The sequence below is a fragment of the Tiliqua scincoides genome, chromosome 6 (assembly GCF_035046505.1).
Source record: "Tiliqua scincoides isolate rTilSci1 chromosome 6, rTilSci1.hap2, whole genome shotgun sequence".
Taxonomy (NCBI): Eukaryota; Metazoa; Chordata; class Lepidosauria; order Squamata; family Scincidae; genus Tiliqua; species Tiliqua scincoides.
In genome coordinates, this window is record NC_089826.1 from 72,736,219 (window position 1) to 72,755,948 (window position 19,730).

Sequence of the window (19,730 nt, forward strand, 5' to 3'; positions counted from 1 at the left end):
CCATGACAACTTACAGTGCTCCCAACTTCTTTGTAGGAGTTTGGGAAGCACTGTCTTAGAGTGCATTTTCTCTGCATTCAGTGATGCTCCATTTTTATTAAACTGCTAGCACATTGTGCTGTGGCATTTTATTTAATTCAACTTTTTAGCAGTGATTTGAGTAAGGACAGAACTCAGGCTTTTGAAAAAGGCTGTAGACTCTTAGTGAAGGAGAATGAAATATTTGCATTGTTGATTCTGAGAATCTCAGGAATTTAAGAGTGTGTTTGCCACCTGCTGTTCACTCCTTTAAAAAAAAAAATCTTCCAACTACTATGTCTGTCTTTTTCTCTTCCTGAACTTCTTCAATGCAGAGTGTAATAAAAAATGGTGTGCTCTGGAAAGTGGCTTTGTGAGCTACTATGAAAACAAGAAGACGGCATCACCGAACGGGATGATTGACATCAGTGAAGTCATCTGCCTTGCTGTTCATAAGATGGATGCCTTCTTGCACATGGGGTAAGTTCTGGTTTATGCAAAGTATTAAATAACCTTGAAGAATATATTTGGTAATGTACGTAGATCCCAGTTTTGGGGTTTTGAGTGTTTGTTTTTTAAGTACCACTTCTTGTGAGCATTGAAAAACAAGACTACTTGATACTCTCTCTAGCAGGGCTTCCTAAACTCCTTACCTTGGTGACCCACTGTGTCGTCTGCAGTGGATTCCCGGGCCCACCGAGGCCAGATGCTACAGGGTAAAATGGCATATGACCAGGAAGTCACTTTTGGGTTGTACATGCGCACTCCTGGTGCAACATAGAGTTTAGAAAGCACAGCAAGATACATGCTTTTGGAGATGTAGCACGGCCCATGACGCAGGGAGCACATGCATTCAACCTGGAAGCAAATTCTCCCTTGGAAGCATGCGACCTGGAAGTGCATTTTATCCTGTAGCTCCCTGGCCTCGGTGGACCCAAGACCTACCAAAAATCCAGTTGTGACACACAGTTAGGGAAATGGGACTCTATAGTGCTTAAATAACTGTAGCCTATATCAGTGGCTCTCTACTGGGCTCATAGCACTGGGACCACCTTTAGAATGACAATCTGTCTCGACCCACCAGAAGTGATGTGGCTGGAAGTGACATCATCAATTTGGGCTTCAAACCTAAGCCACAGTCAGACAAAGGCCACAGTCATTACACAGCACACTCATGCTGTTATTTTGCATAGGTCGGAATTCAAACATTCTAGCTCAGAAGTCAAAGCAGAACACAGACTTGGATCCTTCTCCAGCCTCACAGTCCCCTCCGCTTTCCAGCATCTCATCTTCCTACCTATTTAGGGCAAAGCACTATGCCTCTCTCCCACTGGGAGCCTACCTTGCCCAGCACCTCTGTACCCTGTATTTTCAATGAAGGCTGAGCTAGGTGCCAAATAAGAATCAAATGAATAAAATTCCAAGAGAGAATTGAATTGTGTGTTCGCGTTGTTCTTCTTTGTTAATTAAAGATAAGCTTTTTTTAACTTGCTTTGTCCTTGTTGGTTTTAGAGCTCTATTTACCTTTGAAATCTGCTTACTGCCAGAACGTGTTTTTCTTTTTGGGGCTGAAACCTCCCATTCTCAAAGAAAATGGACCCAGGCATTTGCCAAGGTAATGTTGATAATTATCTCTTCAAGTTCAGCCTAGAGCCTTGGCATGAACGGTAAAGTGGTACCGCTCTCTTAGGATCTTGTGAGAAATCAGGGTTTTTGTTTTAAACATAAGGGAATTGGATTCTGTAAAAAAGAAAAAAAAGTGCAAATTTCCATGGAAATGCAAAATATCTCTTGCCACAATTGATGTTTCACCCACTGCTTGGATAAAATGTTTGAAGCTGGTTAGAGTAAAAGTGATCTTTCTGATATGAAGACTGAAGCTGTATGTATGAACTTCTTAAGAGAGGTTTTCAATCCTGGAAAAACATGTGGTTGCTGCCCTATAAGCTTCTGGCCTCAATTTAGAGCCCAATCGTATGATCAGGCAGCGCCAGAGCTGGGTGTTGTAAAAGTGCCATAAAGCGCTTTCTGACACCCAGAGAGTAAGCGGTGCTGGTGGGAAGGCATGCACTGTCATTCGGGCGCTGCATCCTTCCCAACAACCACTGGGGCAGGTAAGTGTTGTGTCAGCTGGCGACGAGGCAAGGAGAGGGAGACAGGAGGGCATTACGGAGGTGGGGAGGGGATGTTTCTGGGCAAGGGAGGGTGGTACATGCCCAGAAGGGGTATGGACAGTAGAAGAGTCTTCGGCTGCATCCCAATCCCCGTCCCAAACATGGCACAGATGCGAATAGCCCCATTGAACAGGCTGGGTGTTATACAGGGTCAGGGAACAAATGTTCCCTTACCCCAAGGAGACCTCCTGTTTGTCAGCTTCAGTACTGGATACAGCATGGACCTGTTAGCACTGTTACATGAGCATTGGATCAGATTGGGCTGTCAGTCCTCCATCTTCAGCTCCAAAATTTCAGCAGCTATCTTTCTATGCCTTGGGTTCTGAATGGCAGAAGAATTGTAGTGTTCAGTATGTCTGTGTTCAGTCTTTGTTTACACAGTGAAACTCAGAAGGTCAAATTTGCTTTTAGGGATTTTATTTTTTAAAGGTAATAATTTTTGTCTACTTGTTGTTGTTTTTTTGTTCTTGTTTTGAATAGCACTTTGTGCCTGTAGTAGCAAGATGTCTGCTGGAGAGAGACTATGAAGTGATTGGCCAGCTATACTACAAAGATTGCCAAAACCTGGACAACTGGAAAAAAGGCTGGTTTGCTATAGAGAAATCAAGTCTGCACTTTTGCCGAGAACTGGAAAACCCTCAAGAAGATTCAATATATCTGAGGAGGCTCCAAGAGTTAAGTAAGACTTGTTGTCATCTGTGTTTTAAAACTATTTCATAGAACTTTGGAAGCCTCATCGTCTAAATGGCAAGATACTAAAGTGTGCTGTGTGTTTTGAGTGTGTCACTCTTTGCCTGAAGCAGATGCTTTTTTGATTTTGTCCGGCAAATGAGGAGTGATTCGTAGTTGCAGTGGTGCCTTGGTATCCATGGGGGAATCTGTTCCTGGATCTCCTATAGATACCGCTTTCCGTGGATAATGAAATCCATGGAAACACCGCAAGAATGTGGGATCTCTGTCAAGGATGTGGGACTGAAGGCAGATTGTTTCAACTAAAGGAATGGTGGATGTATGAGGCTTTTATCCACCTCATATTTTTTCTCATGGTGGTTTGAGAAATACTGAGGCAAAGAGGCTGATAATGTTGGACATGTTAGAAACATGGCCTATAATGAAGTTGTATGTGGGTGGGATCTCTGTCAAGACCACTGTCAGTTGGTTCATGATCATATTTAAGTAATGATCATGACTGGATAATTGCAATAAGATTAAGATTTATGGAAATAGTTCGTAGCACGGGGAAGAGTAGACTGGCACAGCAGCAAGGCTGTACAAGGTGGGGCACTCAAACCATGGACAGCAAAGTTCTTAAAAGAGAGGCAATGGGCATGGCTAGCACCAGAGGTCAGTGAAGAAAGTTAAGCAGTTGCCAAGACCGTGATGCATTATGAAGTCCAATTCCAAAAAAGGCAGCACAAGGTGCTGTCTATGCTTTGAAGACTTCTGACTTGGATAGACTTTCCACTGAGCAAGAACAGGTTCAGAATAGCTAGTGTTCTGTGCAGGGAGTCTCATAGTGTAAGTGCACGCAGATCTCACTTTTTAGGGCGTTTCAGTGTCCCACTCTCTGGACCAGCGATTTTTCAACTGGTGTGCCATGACATATTGGTGTGCCATGAAAGGTCTTCAGGTATGCCACAGGAGTTTGGAGTACAGTGTTGAAAATTGCTGAAAAACTCTTTCAGCTCTTCTGCAGCTCTTTTTCTAAGGCAACTGCCTATAGAAATCAATTGGCTGCCGCTCTTCCTCTGCCAGCCAGTGGAGGAGGAGGGACAATTACAGATAGGTGCCCTTGAAACAGAGCTGCAGAACATCCAAGAGTCTCCCAGAAGTGACATCACAAGAGATGAAGACCATAGAAGTCAATGTGCCAGGAGAAGAAAAATATCAAAAATCACTGCTCTGGACAGTTCCATAACTGGGATTATGGGATACTCTATTGGACTGCTAGAGCCAATCCTGGAAACCTGGTAGAAGTTCAAATGGAAATTAGGGGTATTCAATAATGTAACATAGTAACATTATTTAGTGCATGCAGCAATTGGAAAGCAAGGCTGAGAACCAGGAAAACTTGAGAAGCATGTAATGATACCTCCATGGTTGGTTCTGTGCGGTAGTTGTGAGGCTAAAACGGAATGACACAGATTCTAATTTCACTGATGGCACCCATGGAGCATAGGAAATGCAAGCTATGAGCTGAGAAAGAGAGAGGCTGAAATAAACAACTTCTTGAACTTTCCTGTCTTCAAACTGGTGGAATAAAAATAACATTTTTATGGCCCGGTTTATGGTGGCTGTCCAGTGGAATGCTGGATTTTTGTGACAGTGAGTGACCTGCTGCTTAATCCTTGGTTATGTTGGGGGGTGGGGTGGAATATGCTGCCATTTTTCCCCTTGACCCTTCCCTGTTCCCTTACAGAAGTAAGTCCAACAGAACAAACTTCTGCCCTGTATTCCTGAGCAAACTTCCTGCTTGCTAAAGAATAGGGCAGTGTGGCCTATTTAAGGCAGATCTATCCATCACCTAAAAGCCAAATTCTCTCCAGTGAACTTGGGGTCAAACTAGACATTTGTGTGGAAAGTGTTACACAACCCTGTGTTTACATTTTTTTTTTTTTGTATTTAGTGCACCGAGGTAGAGAAGGGTCTTTAGGACTTTGTCCCTGCCATGATTTCCATTATTGAAACTGAAGAGAAAAAAAGGCTTTCCATTAGCTTTCAGAATAAGCTTTTTTTACACTTTAAAATTGCATTAAAGGGGGTGTGATTGGTATCTGAACCATAATGGGGCAAAATCCAAAAGTCCTGCTTACTCCCTCCTGTTCTTTCACCCTGTTTCAGCTCTCCCCTTCTAGCACAGTAGTTGCAATTAACAAAAAGAAAATGAAAGGCACATTACACATGAAAGTCACATTTGTTGTAATGTGTAGTTCAATCCATAATTAACAGAGAACATGTTCATTGCCTTTTTTCCATTTCTGGCGCTCTTGTATAGGGTTACATGTCTCATCTTTGCTAGTCACCAGGTTTCATCCATTCTTGCCCAGAAACTACAAGCTGTTAAAGCAGGTGTCCTGTTTCTGCTAGTATAATTTTTATAATGTAAAAATTTTTGTAAAATCTTTGCATCTTTAGTCTTCTTCAGCTATTATAAGGTGGTTGTTCTGCTTCCTTGTCTTTTTTTTTAGCAATCAGCAGCCTAACCCAAAATGGAGAAAAAATAGATGTTCTGCTTCTGGTTGAGAAAGGAAGGTAAGAAACAATGTTGGTGGTTACTGTAACATTTTTTCAGTATGCAAGAAATGGCTGCACTTGGCCCCGTCCATTGGAAAAAAGTCTCCTTGACATGTGGGAAATTGCATAACTTTTTACAAACCACGTTTTTTGGAGATGCATCTTCAGAGGTTTAACTCTCCCAATTAGAGCATTGATTCAAACCTGTAAAACACAGAGATGCCCATAAATCTTCTAGGTTCATATTCACTGCAGTTGAAACAAATCCCCTTCCCTTCCTCCCACCATGTCCTCTCTGAAATGTGTGGCAGGGACGCACATGTCATCTTCTGATCTTACGTAGAGGATTTGGTATATAACATCTTGGTGTGTTGTCACACCAGGAATTTTGTCCCTGCAGCTTCTGTCATCAGCAGGACCTGTCACTCTCATCAGTGCTTATGCACCGACTTTGTCGTCTCCAGCAGAAGCCAAAGACAAATTCTATGATGACCTGGCCACCACTATCAAGAAGATCCCCGTAAAAGAGCCATTGTTCATCCTCGGCAATTTCAATACTAGAGTTGGTGCTGATAACAGTTCGTGGCCCACTTGCTTAGGTCAGTTCAGCATTGGGAAGATGAACGAGAATGGCCAACGCCTGCTAGAGTTTTGCTGTCATCATGGTCTCTGTGTCAGCAATACGTTCTTCAACACGAAGCCCCAACATAGAGTCTCTTGGAGACACCCAAGATCAAAGCACTGGCACCAGCTCGACATGATTCTCACCAGACGCTCCAGCCTTCCTAGCACCAAGATCACACGCAGCTATCAGAGTGCTGCCTGTGACACTGACCACTCCCTGGTGTGCAGCAGAGTGAAACTGCAAACAAAGCGACTGTATCACATGAAAAAGGAAGGAAGACCTCGCATTGATACCAGCAAGACCCGGGATCAGAGAAAAGTGGAGGAATTTGCACGAGCGCTTGAGGAATCTCTTCCAGGCCCGGTCGATGCAAACGCATCCAACAGATGGGAACATTTCAAGAATGCCGTTTACAACACCGCCTTGTCCATATTTGGCAAGAAGACCAACAAGACAGCAGACTGGGTTGAAGCCCACTCTGAGGAGTTGACACCAGTCATTGAGGAAACGAGGAGAACTCTAGCAGCACACAAAGCCTGTCCCAGTGAGTGCAACCTGCAGGTCCTCCGAGCTGCTCGCAGCAAAATCCAGCAGACTGCCAGGAGATGTGCTAACGACTACTGGCTTCAGCTCTGCTCCCAGATACAGGTAGCAGCTGACACAGGCAACATCAAGGGGATGTATGACGGTATCAAGCAGGCCCTAGGTCCAACACAGAGGAAAATTGCCCCTCTGAAGTCTGCCACAGGCGAGGTCATCCAGGATCGGGCGCAGCAGATGGAACGCTGGGTGCAGCACTACTCTGAGATATATTCCAGAGAAAATGTAGTCACCGAAGAAGCGCTGAACAACATTGAGTGCCTGCTGGAGGAGCTTGACAGTGAACCAACCCTAGAAGAACTTCACGTGGCCCTGGACTCCCTTGCCTTTGGCAAGGCACCTGGAAAAGACAGCATCCCTGCTGAAGTCCTAAAGTGCTGCAAAGAGATCATCGCTACTGAGCTGCATGAAATCCTCTGTCTCTGCTGGAGAGAAGGTGAAGTACCTCAAGACATGAAGGATGCAAACATCATCACGCTGTACAAGAACAAAGGTGACAGGGGTGACTGCAACAACTACCGTGGCATCTCTCTCCTTAGCGTTGTAGGAAAATTGTTTGCCCGAGTTACACTAAAGAGGCTCCAGGTACTTGCAGAGAGCGTTTATCCAGAATCACAGTGCGGATTCCGAGCCAGCAGGTCCACCACTGATATGGTATTCTCCCTTAGACAACTGCAGGAGAAATGCAGGGAACAATGACAGCCACTCTTTATAGTCTTCATAGATCTCATGAAGGCTTTCGACCTGGTCAGCAGGGACAGCCTCTTCAAGATTCTCCCCAAGATCTGATGTCCACCCAGGCTCCTCAGCATCATCAGATCCTTCCACAAGGACATGAAGGGCACTGTTGTCTTCGATGGCTCCACATCAGACCCCTTTGACATCCGAAGCGGCGTGAAGCAGGGCTGTGTTCTTGCACCAACCTTGTTTGGGATTTTCTTCACTGTCCTGCTGAAGCATGCCTTTGGAACTGCAACAGAAGGCATCTATCTCTGGACCAGATCAGATGGAAAGCTCTTCAACCTCTCCAGATTGAGAGCAAAGTCCAAAGTCCAGCTGAAATGTCTTCGTGACTTCCTCTTTGCCGACGATGCAGCTGTCACTACCCACTCTGCCAAAGATCTCCAGCAGCTCATGGATCGTTTTAGCAAGGCCTGCCAAGATTTTGGACTGACGATCAGCCTAAAGAAAACACAGGTCATGGTTCAGGATGTGGACTCACCTCCCTGCATTACAATCTCTGTGCATGAACTGGAGGTTGTCCATGACTTTGTGTACCTTGGCTCAACGATCTCCGACACCCTTTCTCTCGATACTGAGCTAAACAAATGCATCGGTAAAGCAGCTACCACGTTTTCCAGACTCACAAAGAGAGTCTGGTCCTACAAGAAGCTGACAGAACATACCAAGATCCAGGTCTACAGAGCTTGCGTCCTGAGTACACTTCTGTACTGCAGCGAGTCATGGACTCTCCGCTCACAACAGGAGAGGAAACTGAACGCTTTCCACATGCGCTGCCTCCGGCGCATTCTCGGCATCACCTGGCAGGACAAAGTTCCTAACAACACAGTCCTGGAAGGTGCTGGAATCCCTAGCATGTATGCACTGCTGAAACAGACGCCTGCGTTGGCTCGGTCATGTCGTGAGAATGGATGATGACCGGATCCCAAAGGATCTCCTCTATGGAGAACTCATGCAAGGAAAGCGCCCTACAGGTAGACCACAGCTGCGATACAAGGACATCTGCAAGAGGGATCTGAAGGCCTTAGGGATGGACCTCAACAAGTGGGAAACCCTGGCCTCTGAGCGGTCCGCTTGGAGGCAGGCTGTGCAGCATGGCCTTTCCCAGTTTGAAGAGACACTTTGCCAGCAATCTGAGGCTAAGAGGCAAAGAAGGAAGGCCCATAGCCAGGGAGACAGACCAGGGACAGACTGCACTTGCTCCCGGTGTGGAAGGGATTGTCACTCCCGGATTGGCCTTTTCAGCCACACTAGACGCTGTGCCAGAACCACCTTTCAGAGCGCGATACCATAGTCTTTCGAGACTGAAGGTTGCCAATACAATGGTGTGTTGTCATAAGTCAGTGGCTCCCAAACCTTTTCAACTGGTTGCTCCCTTGACCTACTGGGCCATTGGCTGCAGCTCCCCATTAGGACTACAATCCTATACATTGTATAGGGTGGAAGGTTTTTCATGAGGATTCCACAACTCCCCTGACTGATTTCCACGACTCCCTAGGGAGCCACAGCTCACAGTTTGGGAACCATAAGTGAACCTGCACTTCTCAACTCAGTTAAGATTGAGCACCTCAGTTTTAAAAACTCTTTAGCTCCATTCAAAGTTATCATGACTTTACCCTTCTATAATAATCCTTGATGGTTGTGAAGGTTTTGGTACACGTATTTTTTGCTTTCTTTCACTTAAAGACTTTCAGTCGAACTGTTTAGCGGGTAGTATAATTGGCCATTTTAACTTCCTTTCCAATCCTACCTGGTCTGTTGCTGTGAGCTGCCAATATTCCCTTCTACATAAACACTTGTTTTCTGACAGGAAAAAAATTCTTCCAATGATCCGTCCTGTGAATGTTGCTTTTCTGGGAAGAATGATTTGTGGTCTCTATTTAGCTCCATGCTAACCCAGAAAATTGAGTTGGGGGAGGGGGCAATAGCCCAGTGCAAACATGAGGTTTTATAAAAGAATACAGTTCGTCACATAAAAAAAAAGTTGCAGAAAATCTCCTCTCCTAATACTTTAATAGTGTTTTGGAGACACTGTCAGGAAATGCTTGCAAAAAAGTGTATTAGTGGCTTGCTTTGAATTGTTTTTGTGCAGCTCCTCTCAGGTCCAGTGTGTGGTCAACCAGCCTGATGGTTTCTCCTGCTGTAGAGCAGCATCATTCACTGAGCTATAAGCTTTTCTTGGACAGTTATGATTTGGTACATATAAAGGTGTGGCGTTATCATATTTCCAGAGAAGTGATAAGTTTATCCTTTGTTTCCCCCAGGGAGACATTTGTTGGGGAGTGGGGAGCTAACCCACAGAGGTCTTTTGGGACTCTTGGCTGTTTATAGAGAGAAATGAATTCTGAATACCTTGATTGGCTGAGCATATTTCTGAGGGGCACCTTAAGGGTGGGGAGTAGTTTTGAGGCAGAGAGAGGCTCTTGCATGGCCAACCTCTGACACCTGCTGCTGATCTTTCTGAGATTCTTGAAAGCAGCTTGAGGCGAAGTGCAGCTGACCTAGTTATGCTGGAAGCATGTGGTGAATCCGTCTGATGCAAAATAATTTATAAATAATTTAAACCGATTGCATCCCAAACCCTGGATGAACATGGATTTAAATTTCACCAGAGTGTCCACATTCAGCTGCACTGATTTAAAATTCTGTAATTAAGATACTTCTGTGGGTTAGTGAGGGACTTGGGTAGGCATCCATCCTGCCATTCTCACATGCTCTTCCTGCAATGGTAAAAAAAAAAAATACTAGAAGGTATTACTCCCCCTTTAAATTTCAGTAATATTTTTAAGAATGCTTATTCTTTGCCTAATGTTCCCTTTAGGCTTTGCGGATTGTCAAGTGTTGTCGGACATGATGCAGCTTGGGTGGCAGTGTGTGTTTTGATTGTGTGTTCGTATTTGTAATTATCACTGTACCTCTTATGGTCTAAGTCAAGGGCAAGAAACTGGTCTCCAGGAGGGTGAGAGATTTGAGTCCATCACATTTAATGTCTTGTGCCTCATTGTGGAGATACATCTTAAAAGTCACAAGAACAAGTGACTTTAGAGCTGTGTTCTATAAGTATGGACATTATCCCTACTTAATTAATGCTTGCAGCACACTGGTAAACCTCACCTTCACTGTGCTCTGTAGTTCAGCCCCTAATCTCTCTGAGGAAAGCACATGCTGAGTGCCCACCTATATCATGGGGAGAAACTGGTTGCTATGGCCAAATGCTACCTCCAGGAGAGAGTGGGTGACATTGCTGTGCAGGACAGTGGTGGTGGAGCATGCCAGTTACACCCAGGCATTGTGGGGATGTGGACAGTGCTGTAGATCCTACATACTGTAATGTCTTGCAGTGAAATTCTGTGCAGGCTGCCTTTTGTTGGGCTATTTTGAATCTGACAGTCTTCTCCAGGGGTGTCAAACATAAGGCCTGTGGGCAATATGCAGCTCACAGAAGCACTTCATGATGTAGTTATAAAACCTGAAGGACAATCTTCAGGTACATGCAATAGCTAAATATGTATAATGTAGAATGTGCTTCCCTAACCATATTGGAAGTTATTGCATCATTCATAGAGAAGCATTTGCCTTACTTTGAGGCATCATGAAGTTATAGGCTTGCAGTTAATCACTGATTGAGAGTTGCATATTTTCTCCTCTGTCATTTGCAGCTGAGTTCCTAGGTAAGTGCTCTTTTTCAGGTCGCTTCCTGCTTAATGACATCACTTCCTGCTTGATGATGTCACTTTCAGCCCTCAGCAGGTTCCATGAAAGCTAATCAACCTGCTGCATGAAATTAGTTTGACACCCCTGGTCTTTACTATGGCTAATTATAAGAGGAAACTGTTTTGCACAGTGACAGACCGTCCCTTTCATCAAAGATGTGTGTTTTTCACTCTCATGGGGAAAAAATGAAGTGTGAGGTGGGAGAGAGATTTTTTTGATGATGAGAGGCCAACCAATTACCATTTTTTACAGTTGACTTCTATTTACAGAACACTTTTCTTTGGAGCTCAGGTCTGCAGAGAAATATTTATATTTGAAGTGGATGCAGCCTTCAGAAAGGCCCCACTGCTTTAAACATGTAACCTTTCACCCATGGGTTATTGCATGCTGTGAAACTGGTTTGCGTTCATACATTTGTATGAGATGGGGTGCCTTGTTTTCACGGAAGCAGGAACCGTTTGCTGGGCTCTTCCTCTTCTTGCTCTTTTCAAAATATTTTTTCCCAAACTTTGCAGAACGCTATACCTCCGTGGCCACACAAAGTTGAATTTCACAGTCTGGCACAGCGCAATTGAAAAAGCAGCAAGTACAGATGGCAACGTGTTGGAAGATCAGCAGCTCAGCAAAAACGACGTCCCTATTATAGTGAACAGCTGTATTGCATTTGTTACGCAGTATGGTAAGTGGAACAGAGCATTTGTTCAAGTTCCTGAAAATTGGAGATGCATCTGGATAGAGTAGTGAAGAAGCATCTATAGCAGATTACTGTACCCTGGTTGAGCTGCTATCTGCAAAGACCATATACTTCGTTGGACATTTTCTCTGTTTGTTTGTGGCAGTGTATATATTTTTAATATGCATGTCAAGAGATCAAGGAATGCAGAGGTGTAACGTACTGCCCCAGCACCCAGGGCAGTGACATCGCATGACATCGTGATGTCACTTCTGGTTCTTCCTGGAGGGCGGGCCATTGGCAGCTTCCATTGGTTCAAAGCAGATATACTGTTGATGTACAAATTTTTGGCCATTTAAGCAATTTAAATTAAAAAGAATAATTTATGATTCTTTTGTTTTAAGGTTTAGGTAGCAAACATATCTACCTGAAGGGTGGGGATCCGTCTCACGTAAGCGAACTTCTCGAGTCTTTCAAAACAGACGCCAGAAGCGTTAGGCTAAGGGCTGGAACAAACCAGCTGGAAGATGTTACTGATACGCTGAAATGTTTTCTGTCTGAAATAGATGATGCGCTTCTGACCAAAGAACTTTATCCATTTTGGATCTCTGCTCTAGGTAATGCACTGAACAATTGCCTGAAAGTTATACAGACAATGTTTGTCTAAAATAAGTTCCCAGCATTCCATCATGAAAGCAATGCATCTACAGTTTCCCCTGTACCAATGCAAGGGAACTGTGAATGCAACTCTGTAATGCAGTGTTTCTCAACCAGTGGTACTGGTACCACCAGTGGTATTTGAGCTGGTGGTACTCGCAGGACCTCTGGACTCTGTCACCCAGCAGTGATACTAGGACTGTAACAAAACAAACAGCAGTAGGAGGCTCAACTCAGTGGACAGAGCTCCAAAGCAGGGGTGCCCAAACCCCGGCCCATGGGCCACTTGTGGCTCTCAGGGGCTCCCAATCAGGTCCTCAGGAAGACCCCAGTCTCCAATGAGCCTCTGGCCCTTCAGAGACCTGCTGGAGCCCATGCTGGCCAGATGACTTCACACCTGAGCTGTGGAACGAGGGCTCCCTCCACTACTTACAGTTTCACATCTGTGATGCAGCAGTGGCAGAGAAGGAAAGGCTGGCCTTGCTTTTTGCAAGGCCTTTTACAGGTCTTGAGCTACTGCAAGAACTTTATTCATTCGTATGAGTTCCATCTCTAATAAATTCATTTAGGTAAACTTATTCAAATTTGAAATGTAAATTAATGTAATTTAATTAATTTAATTAATTTTTTTTTTCCTGGCCCCCAACACAGTGTCAGAGAGATGATGTGGCCCTCCTGCCAAATGTTTGGACACCCCTGCTCCAAAGCATGCTTTTCTGTGCTCAAAAACGCCCTCCCATCCATCCCAAGCCTCTTACTGTTGTTGATTGTCTTGTGCCTGGCCTCCCAACCTAGAAGTAATTGTTGATTATGTGATTGCCAGTTAATTCCAGTGGCACTTTGAATAAGTGGATCACGTGAAGTGGTATTGCGGAGGACAAATGTTGAGAAACACTGCTGTAATGTAATCATCATGCGCTTGAGTTTCCCCTGCTTTCCAAGGAAAGTGCCTGTTCCTGATCCAACTCCCTGGTAAATGACTATATGCAACCTCTGGGTTTCAGAAGTAGCATATCTCTGAATGCCAGATGCAGGGGACTGACAATATGATGCTGATATCGTATTATCTTGAGTGCTCTGAAAGGCATCTGGTGGGCCACTGGTGAAATACAGGAAGCTGGACTAGATGAAGGCTGTTCTTGTGTTAAATCATGGTCCCTATTTTGTCCTTCTGTTTTGACGTTTGGTGGATGCCGTGTTACAATTCTGTTGGTATCAATTTGTAGCTTTTCATTCTTCAGGGTTTGACTTTCTTCTTGAGGTCTCTAGAAGTAAAATCTCTGGGTAGTTCCTTGTCTTAAGCGTGCAGTGCTTGTAGTTAGCTTCAGGTGGTCTCCAAGACCCAATGCAGTGATGTGAGCAAGCTCCCTATCTCCTGAATGGGGGCTTGTCCTGTTGCACAGAACTGTAGAGCTGCCTGGACATCAATAGTGTATCTCACTGCTTCCTTCCCAAGTCAGCATGAGGTTGGGGCGAGCCTTTGATTTTCTCCAGGCTCTGGAGATAGTTGGATCTCTCACCAGATCAAACGGTTCTCTCACTGTGTTCTCCTGAGCAGAATGCAACTTGAAATAACCGATTGTTGGAGGAAAAGTAAGAAATAAATACTGTGGGGCTGAGGAAGGAAAAACTTCTGAAATGGGAACTGTTCATTTCAGTTGTTAATGCAGTATTTCAAGAGGAATGTATTCAATCAATACCGTGACCTCTCCATAACCGGTATGAGCCACAGGAGTCCTGGTCTTCCACACCACCGTTTTGCCTTGTCTGTTTGGATTTTAATCAGCCATGCTCATTTAAGTGCATCTGTGAGTGAATAGAAGAAACTGACATCTATTTTATGGATAGTAGCTGGGACTTATTGCATGTGATACTTTAATACAAGAGATGCAAGCCGTATTTTCTTTGTATCCAAAATTGTTTCCCTTCCAGTGCGATGTAGCAGTGGTGAAAGAAAACTATTGGCCATTGTAAAATGATTGTGTCTGCAAAATAGAGGCTGATTGGTTGAATAGTCATTTTAAATGACTAGACACTGATGAGATGTCAGATCAATAGCCTTCCCTTTGGGATTGTGCATTCAAGCTAATGCTGGGTCATTTAATTCCCTCCCCCCCTTCTTCCATCAGATACTCTGGATGAGAATGAGAGAGTGAAGAAGTACAGTACTTTTATTCGAACACTTCCACCTGTCAATAGGGCAACTCTGGCAGCTTTAATGGAACACCTTTACAGGTCAGTGTGTCGGCAAACCTACAGAAAGAAAATGTCCTATCAGAGAGTGTTCTGTCAGGTTCTTCTTTTTCAACTTTGCCACAGCTGTCATAGTTTAGATGAATACATCAGAAGATATTCTTGGCAATCGCTGCTAGAGATATGAACATTTGAAACTGTCTTAATGGAGTCAGACAGTCTAGCCTAGTGCGCTCGTCTCAGATGAAAACAGCACTCTGTTTCTGGGACAGAGGACTTTCCCATCACCTTATTCAGCAAGTCCTCATTGCAAGTTGTTGATAGGTTCTTGAAAATGGCAACTTTAATTGAAACGACTTAGAATGAAACCAGTTTTAAACTTGGCTATTTGATATGCACAAACAAGAGTTGCGTTCCTACAGTGTTTTTCTGGTCACAAAATCATCACCCAACTTCTAAATAAAGACCCCAAACACTTCTAATATTAAACATTGAAATAAATGCTAGCTTTACAGCCTGGAGAAAACCCACACAGACATGGGAAGAATGTGCAAAAACTCCACACAGAAAGTGGCCCTGGCCACGAATTGATTTATTTTTTCTCATCCGTTTTATAATGAAATGGCTTAAAATGAAACAACTTGTGTTGGATTTGTGAGGATTTGCTATACCTGATTGTCTGTCTAGGAATGCGAGAGGTTCGTTCTGGAACCCTTTGCGCAAAAAGCATGTGCCCTGCCGCTGAACTGTGGTCTCTTCCTACAAAATATTTCTGAAGCTGCTTTATACTGAGTCAGTCCATTGGTCAGTATAGCCCAGAACTAGTTACTCTAACTTGCTGTAGTTCTGTAAGGTCTCAAAAGTTTTTCTTATTGCCTGTGACCGAACTCCTTAAGTCAGTGGTTCCCAACCTTTAGGAGCCCACCGACCACTAAAGCAAAAATTGGAATCATCATAAATCACATGCAACCCCCACCCCTCCCACACAAAAAATACAATTAAATTTGTAAAACCAGAGAAGATTTATTAAATTATTTATAGAAAAGATTTGTAGATTACCCCTTTTGTTGATAGGTGCAGCTGTGGGCGGTTCTCCGCCCAGTCTGGTAGTCCGTGTGGGAGTGGTCACTTAATGAGATGCTCACTCATTGAGATGATTTTTTTCTGAGACCCTGTAGACCTCAGGGTCTCATGGATCAATTTTTTTTCCTGTGTTGTGCGTGCAGTGGCGGCTTCAGAAGTGCTTCAGGTGCTGATAGCATTTCCAGCAAGTGACTCCTACTTGTCACAATTGTTTTGTTTCCCCCCCCCCCCCGAGAATACTCCCAGAAATAGTGCTCCAATATGACTGCTGAGCCGGAATAAGTAGTTCTTATGCTGGGGGAGCACTTCTCCGTACTTTACTAGAGATAAAACGGAACAATCTGTTCATGTAAAATCGGGCAGCACAAGAAGCATAAGTTAATGAACTAGGAAAAAGCAAGGCACATAATCTCATTTTAATGGAAGTCTTATTTTCAGTGGAACTGTCCCTTTTGGGAGTGTGTGCTGTGACAGCGGTCCCTACACTTGCTCAGAGTAATGCCCACTTGAAACGTTCTGAATGGATTTATTAATTTTCAACAGGGTGCAAAAGTGTTCAGAAATCAATCACATGGATTCTCACAATCTAGCAATGGCTTTTTCATCATGCCTGTTTCAAACAAAAGGCCAAACCAGTGAAGAAGTCGATGTAATTGAAGACCTCATTATGAATTATGTGCATCTCTTTGATGTAAGTATATTGCAGGCTGCTCTTGTAATTTCACTTTAGGAAGTGGAGTAAATTCCATGTTTGTATATCATGCAATATTTTGTCTCTACTTAGTGGTGCTTTTAGTGGATTGTGATGTTTGCTAGTCTTGTTTGCAGTTGTTGACTCCAGATTTTACTGACGCCAGATTTTACTTTAAAGCTTAGGCCAGTGGGAAAAATGTAAAACTTATATTTTTTTGTTTGCTGGTAGCTATTTCTATTTCCTTTACATTAATCTATATAAATCCTAATTGGAATGTCATCCTTTAGAAAACTTTGTGATAGTCATCTCAGTACATGATGATCTGTATCCCAGGTATATGCAGTGGGTGGGAAGGCAGGTGAGGCAGAGCCTCCCCACCGGAGTCCTTTGAAAAGTGCCACCGTTGCTGTGGGAGGCACCCAAGTGCTATAACCCACACTCTCTGCATGGTGGCAGTGCTTTTCGAAGGACTCTGGTGGGGAGGCTGTGACTCACTTGCCTTCCCACCCACCGCACATCCCTGCTGTGTCCAAATTTTCATTTATTTGGTTATCCCAGAAGTTCCCAAACTGTGTGCCATGCTGCTCTCCGTGGCGTCTTGGTGTGCCACGTGGCCTCTTCTTCCCAGTTCACTGTGCTGAGGTTGCATGGTCTCAGCATGGCAAGTCTGGAAAAAGAGGCTGTTCAGTGCTCATATGAGTGCGAAGGGCCCCATGGTGAATTTGAGAACCACTGTTGTCCCATCAGACTATTTTGCACTTTTTATACATCATGAGTTGAGAAAATGAAAAAATCTCTACTCCCAAGGAACTTCCAGTCTAAAACTGGTTGCGGTAGCAAGAGCGCTTGGTACAGTGGGTGAGAATTCTGAAGAACAACCCATGGTGTTCCTTTGAGCAGAGCCAGGAGCCACTGTAAGTGTGGGGTGAGGAAGCCCAAGGCTACCAATGGAAAACTTCTGTCTGCTGAGCATAAGTTTGATGGCCTGTTTCAGGGGAAAATGGAGCAATTTCCTGTGTCCTATACTGTGGACTTTGAGGTGGCATCCTCAGCACAAGGTCTTGGGAGTGGACTTTGTACATGGGTGGTCTTTATCTTCAGGGCATCCAGTGACTCTTGGCTCTGAGAATTGTAAGTGCTGGGAGCTGTGGATGCCATCTGTTCAGAGACGTAGTGGCATGTGGAAGCTCTGGTGGACTTAAGCAACATGTGGCCTCCTCCAACATATTTTCCTTCAGGGCAGCAGATCATGTAAAACAGGCATGCTAAAACTTTGTTATAGCTGAGGATTTGAATTAAAAGAGTGGCTTTGGGAAATTTTGCATTGATGACCATGAAATTTTCCCTTTAGAGCAGTGATTCTCAAACTTTTAGCACCGGGACCTACTTTTTAGAATGAGAATCTGTCAGGACCCACTGGAAGTGATATCATGACCATAAGTGACATCATCAATCAGGAAAATGTTTAAATATCCTAGGCTGCAATCCTACCCACCCAGGAGTAAGTCCCATTTACTGTCATTGTTAAAAGAATATTCATAGTAGTTTGTTAAAAGTACAAGTCTGTAACATTTCCCCAAATGCAATCACATTCCATGGCAGCATCAAGTCTAATATATTAAAAATAAAATATTGAGATGAAGGGGGACCCACCTGAAATTGGCTCGCGACCCACCTAGTGGGTCCTGACCCACAGTTTGAGAAACACTGTTTTAGCGTGAACACTGGTTAACTTTATATATTGTCTCCAGCCCTTTATTAAAGTACAGTCAACTTAAAACACGTGTACGCATGCAAACACACACATACAGCTTAAAAATGTGTAGGGGACAAAATTGAAGCAATCTACACTATAAACCTTAATCAACTGATAAATAAATCAATTGATTTATTGTTCATGCTTTCAAAAATGGTGCCAATAACTTCTCTGCTGGCATTTTGAAGATTCCCACTGCCACTTTAAAGGGCACCATGCTACTCTTGGGCACCATTTTGAAGTTCTGGACTACAGAATGCTGCTTCAGAACACCAGTGTCTGCTGTGGAGACCGTAGATAGCAAAGACCAGCCTTCACATCATGAGGAATAAGTGGCAGTTTTGCTCCCTGCAAAATTAATCTACAGGTAGCAAAACTGTGAATTGAGAGGACTGACTTTACATAAATGGCTTCCAAAAATCCACCAGTATATCCAGTTGTAGTTGTTGTCTATAAACAATTTGTTCAAAAGCTGATAACATTAAAAGCTTCTCGGTCCGCTGGGTTATGACAGGAGTGCTTATCCTTCCAATGCTTTAATGCAAGCCTTTATGTGTGTATATTATTTGAATCTGCGTTTCAGACCACCCTTGTACGAGAAGTCTAATATATATAAAATTTGTTTGTCACCTTCTTTTGTGCGGGGCACCCAAAGTGACATATAACTCCCTGTAAACATAAAGCAACAATAAAAGCATCAATGCCAGTGACAAGTGTACCAAAAAGCGGCAGCTTAAAATACCTGCACTTCAATTTACAATGCCTGGGAGAATAAACACATTTCAGTCTGCACCTTAATTCTTTCAGTGAGCTGGCCTTGCTGGCAGTATTAATGCTCTCATATAAGCACTGAAACTTAACATCACCATAAAAGACTCAGCACTAAAAATAAAACTCGCATCACAATGATTATGAGCACATTGCGTGGGAAATTCTCCTGTAAAAGAAGCATTGAAATGAATGTGAGTTGAGCAGGAGCACTGCCATTCTCTTGAGCAGCTCCCTTGGTTTTGGTGGGGATTATGCAGGAGAATCCCCACATATTGTGCTCAAAGCATGTAACAGTAATAGCCACCAAAGTGAATACTAATAAAGTGGAAGCTGCAAGCTTCCTTGCCCTGTTAATGCAGTTTGGCTGCTTTAGCCATTCTAATCTCAGAAACCTTTCTTTTCAGAAAGGAGCTTTTATTTAACAAAAAAGGTTGCACAATTAGTTTTATCAAAGATGCCTACATGTGTATGTGAAATAAATGTATATAACAACTTTATTGAAAACATTGTTTTTGGTGTCTTGTATCATGTGAATGGAAAATCTCCTAAAAGTTCATGAAACATTTTAAGGCTCCTATTTGTGACACTCCCACACATTGTTGCCAGCACTGCTCTCATACACACACCAGGAACATGCAGTCAGGGGAGGCAGAGCCTTCCCTGTTTTGTCAGCTCAGCCTCCCCTGTTGTTGTGCATGCAGTCTCTCCAAGACTGTCCAAGTCTGCCTGCTGAGAGCCAGAAGTAAAATAATCAAGCAGGTAGTGACGTCATTAAAGCCAGAAATAAGCACTTTGTG

General features: G+C 43.7%; 1 protein-coding gene across 1 annotated transcript in view; it reads left to right on the forward strand.

Moving 5' to 3' along the window:
- Positions 1 to 19,730, forward strand: part of ARAP2 (ArfGAP with RhoGAP domain, ankyrin repeat and PH domain 2) — a 107,456-nt gene that overhangs the window by 50,851 nt on the left and 36,875 nt on the right. Inside the window, exons 15-22 of the mRNA XM_066631746.1 lie at positions 354 to 498; positions 1,531 to 1,633; positions 2,673 to 2,871; positions 5,381 to 5,444; positions 11,622 to 11,785; positions 12,184 to 12,396; positions 14,566 to 14,671; positions 16,256 to 16,403. Coding sequence (XP_066487843.1) covers positions 354 to 498; positions 1,531 to 1,633; positions 2,673 to 2,871; positions 5,381 to 5,444; positions 11,622 to 11,785; positions 12,184 to 12,396; positions 14,566 to 14,671; positions 16,256 to 16,403 — 1,142 coding nt within the window. The remainder of the gene's footprint in view (positions 1 to 353; positions 499 to 1,530; positions 1,634 to 2,672; positions 2,872 to 5,380; positions 5,445 to 11,621; positions 11,786 to 12,183; positions 12,397 to 14,565; positions 14,672 to 16,255; positions 16,404 to 19,730) is intronic.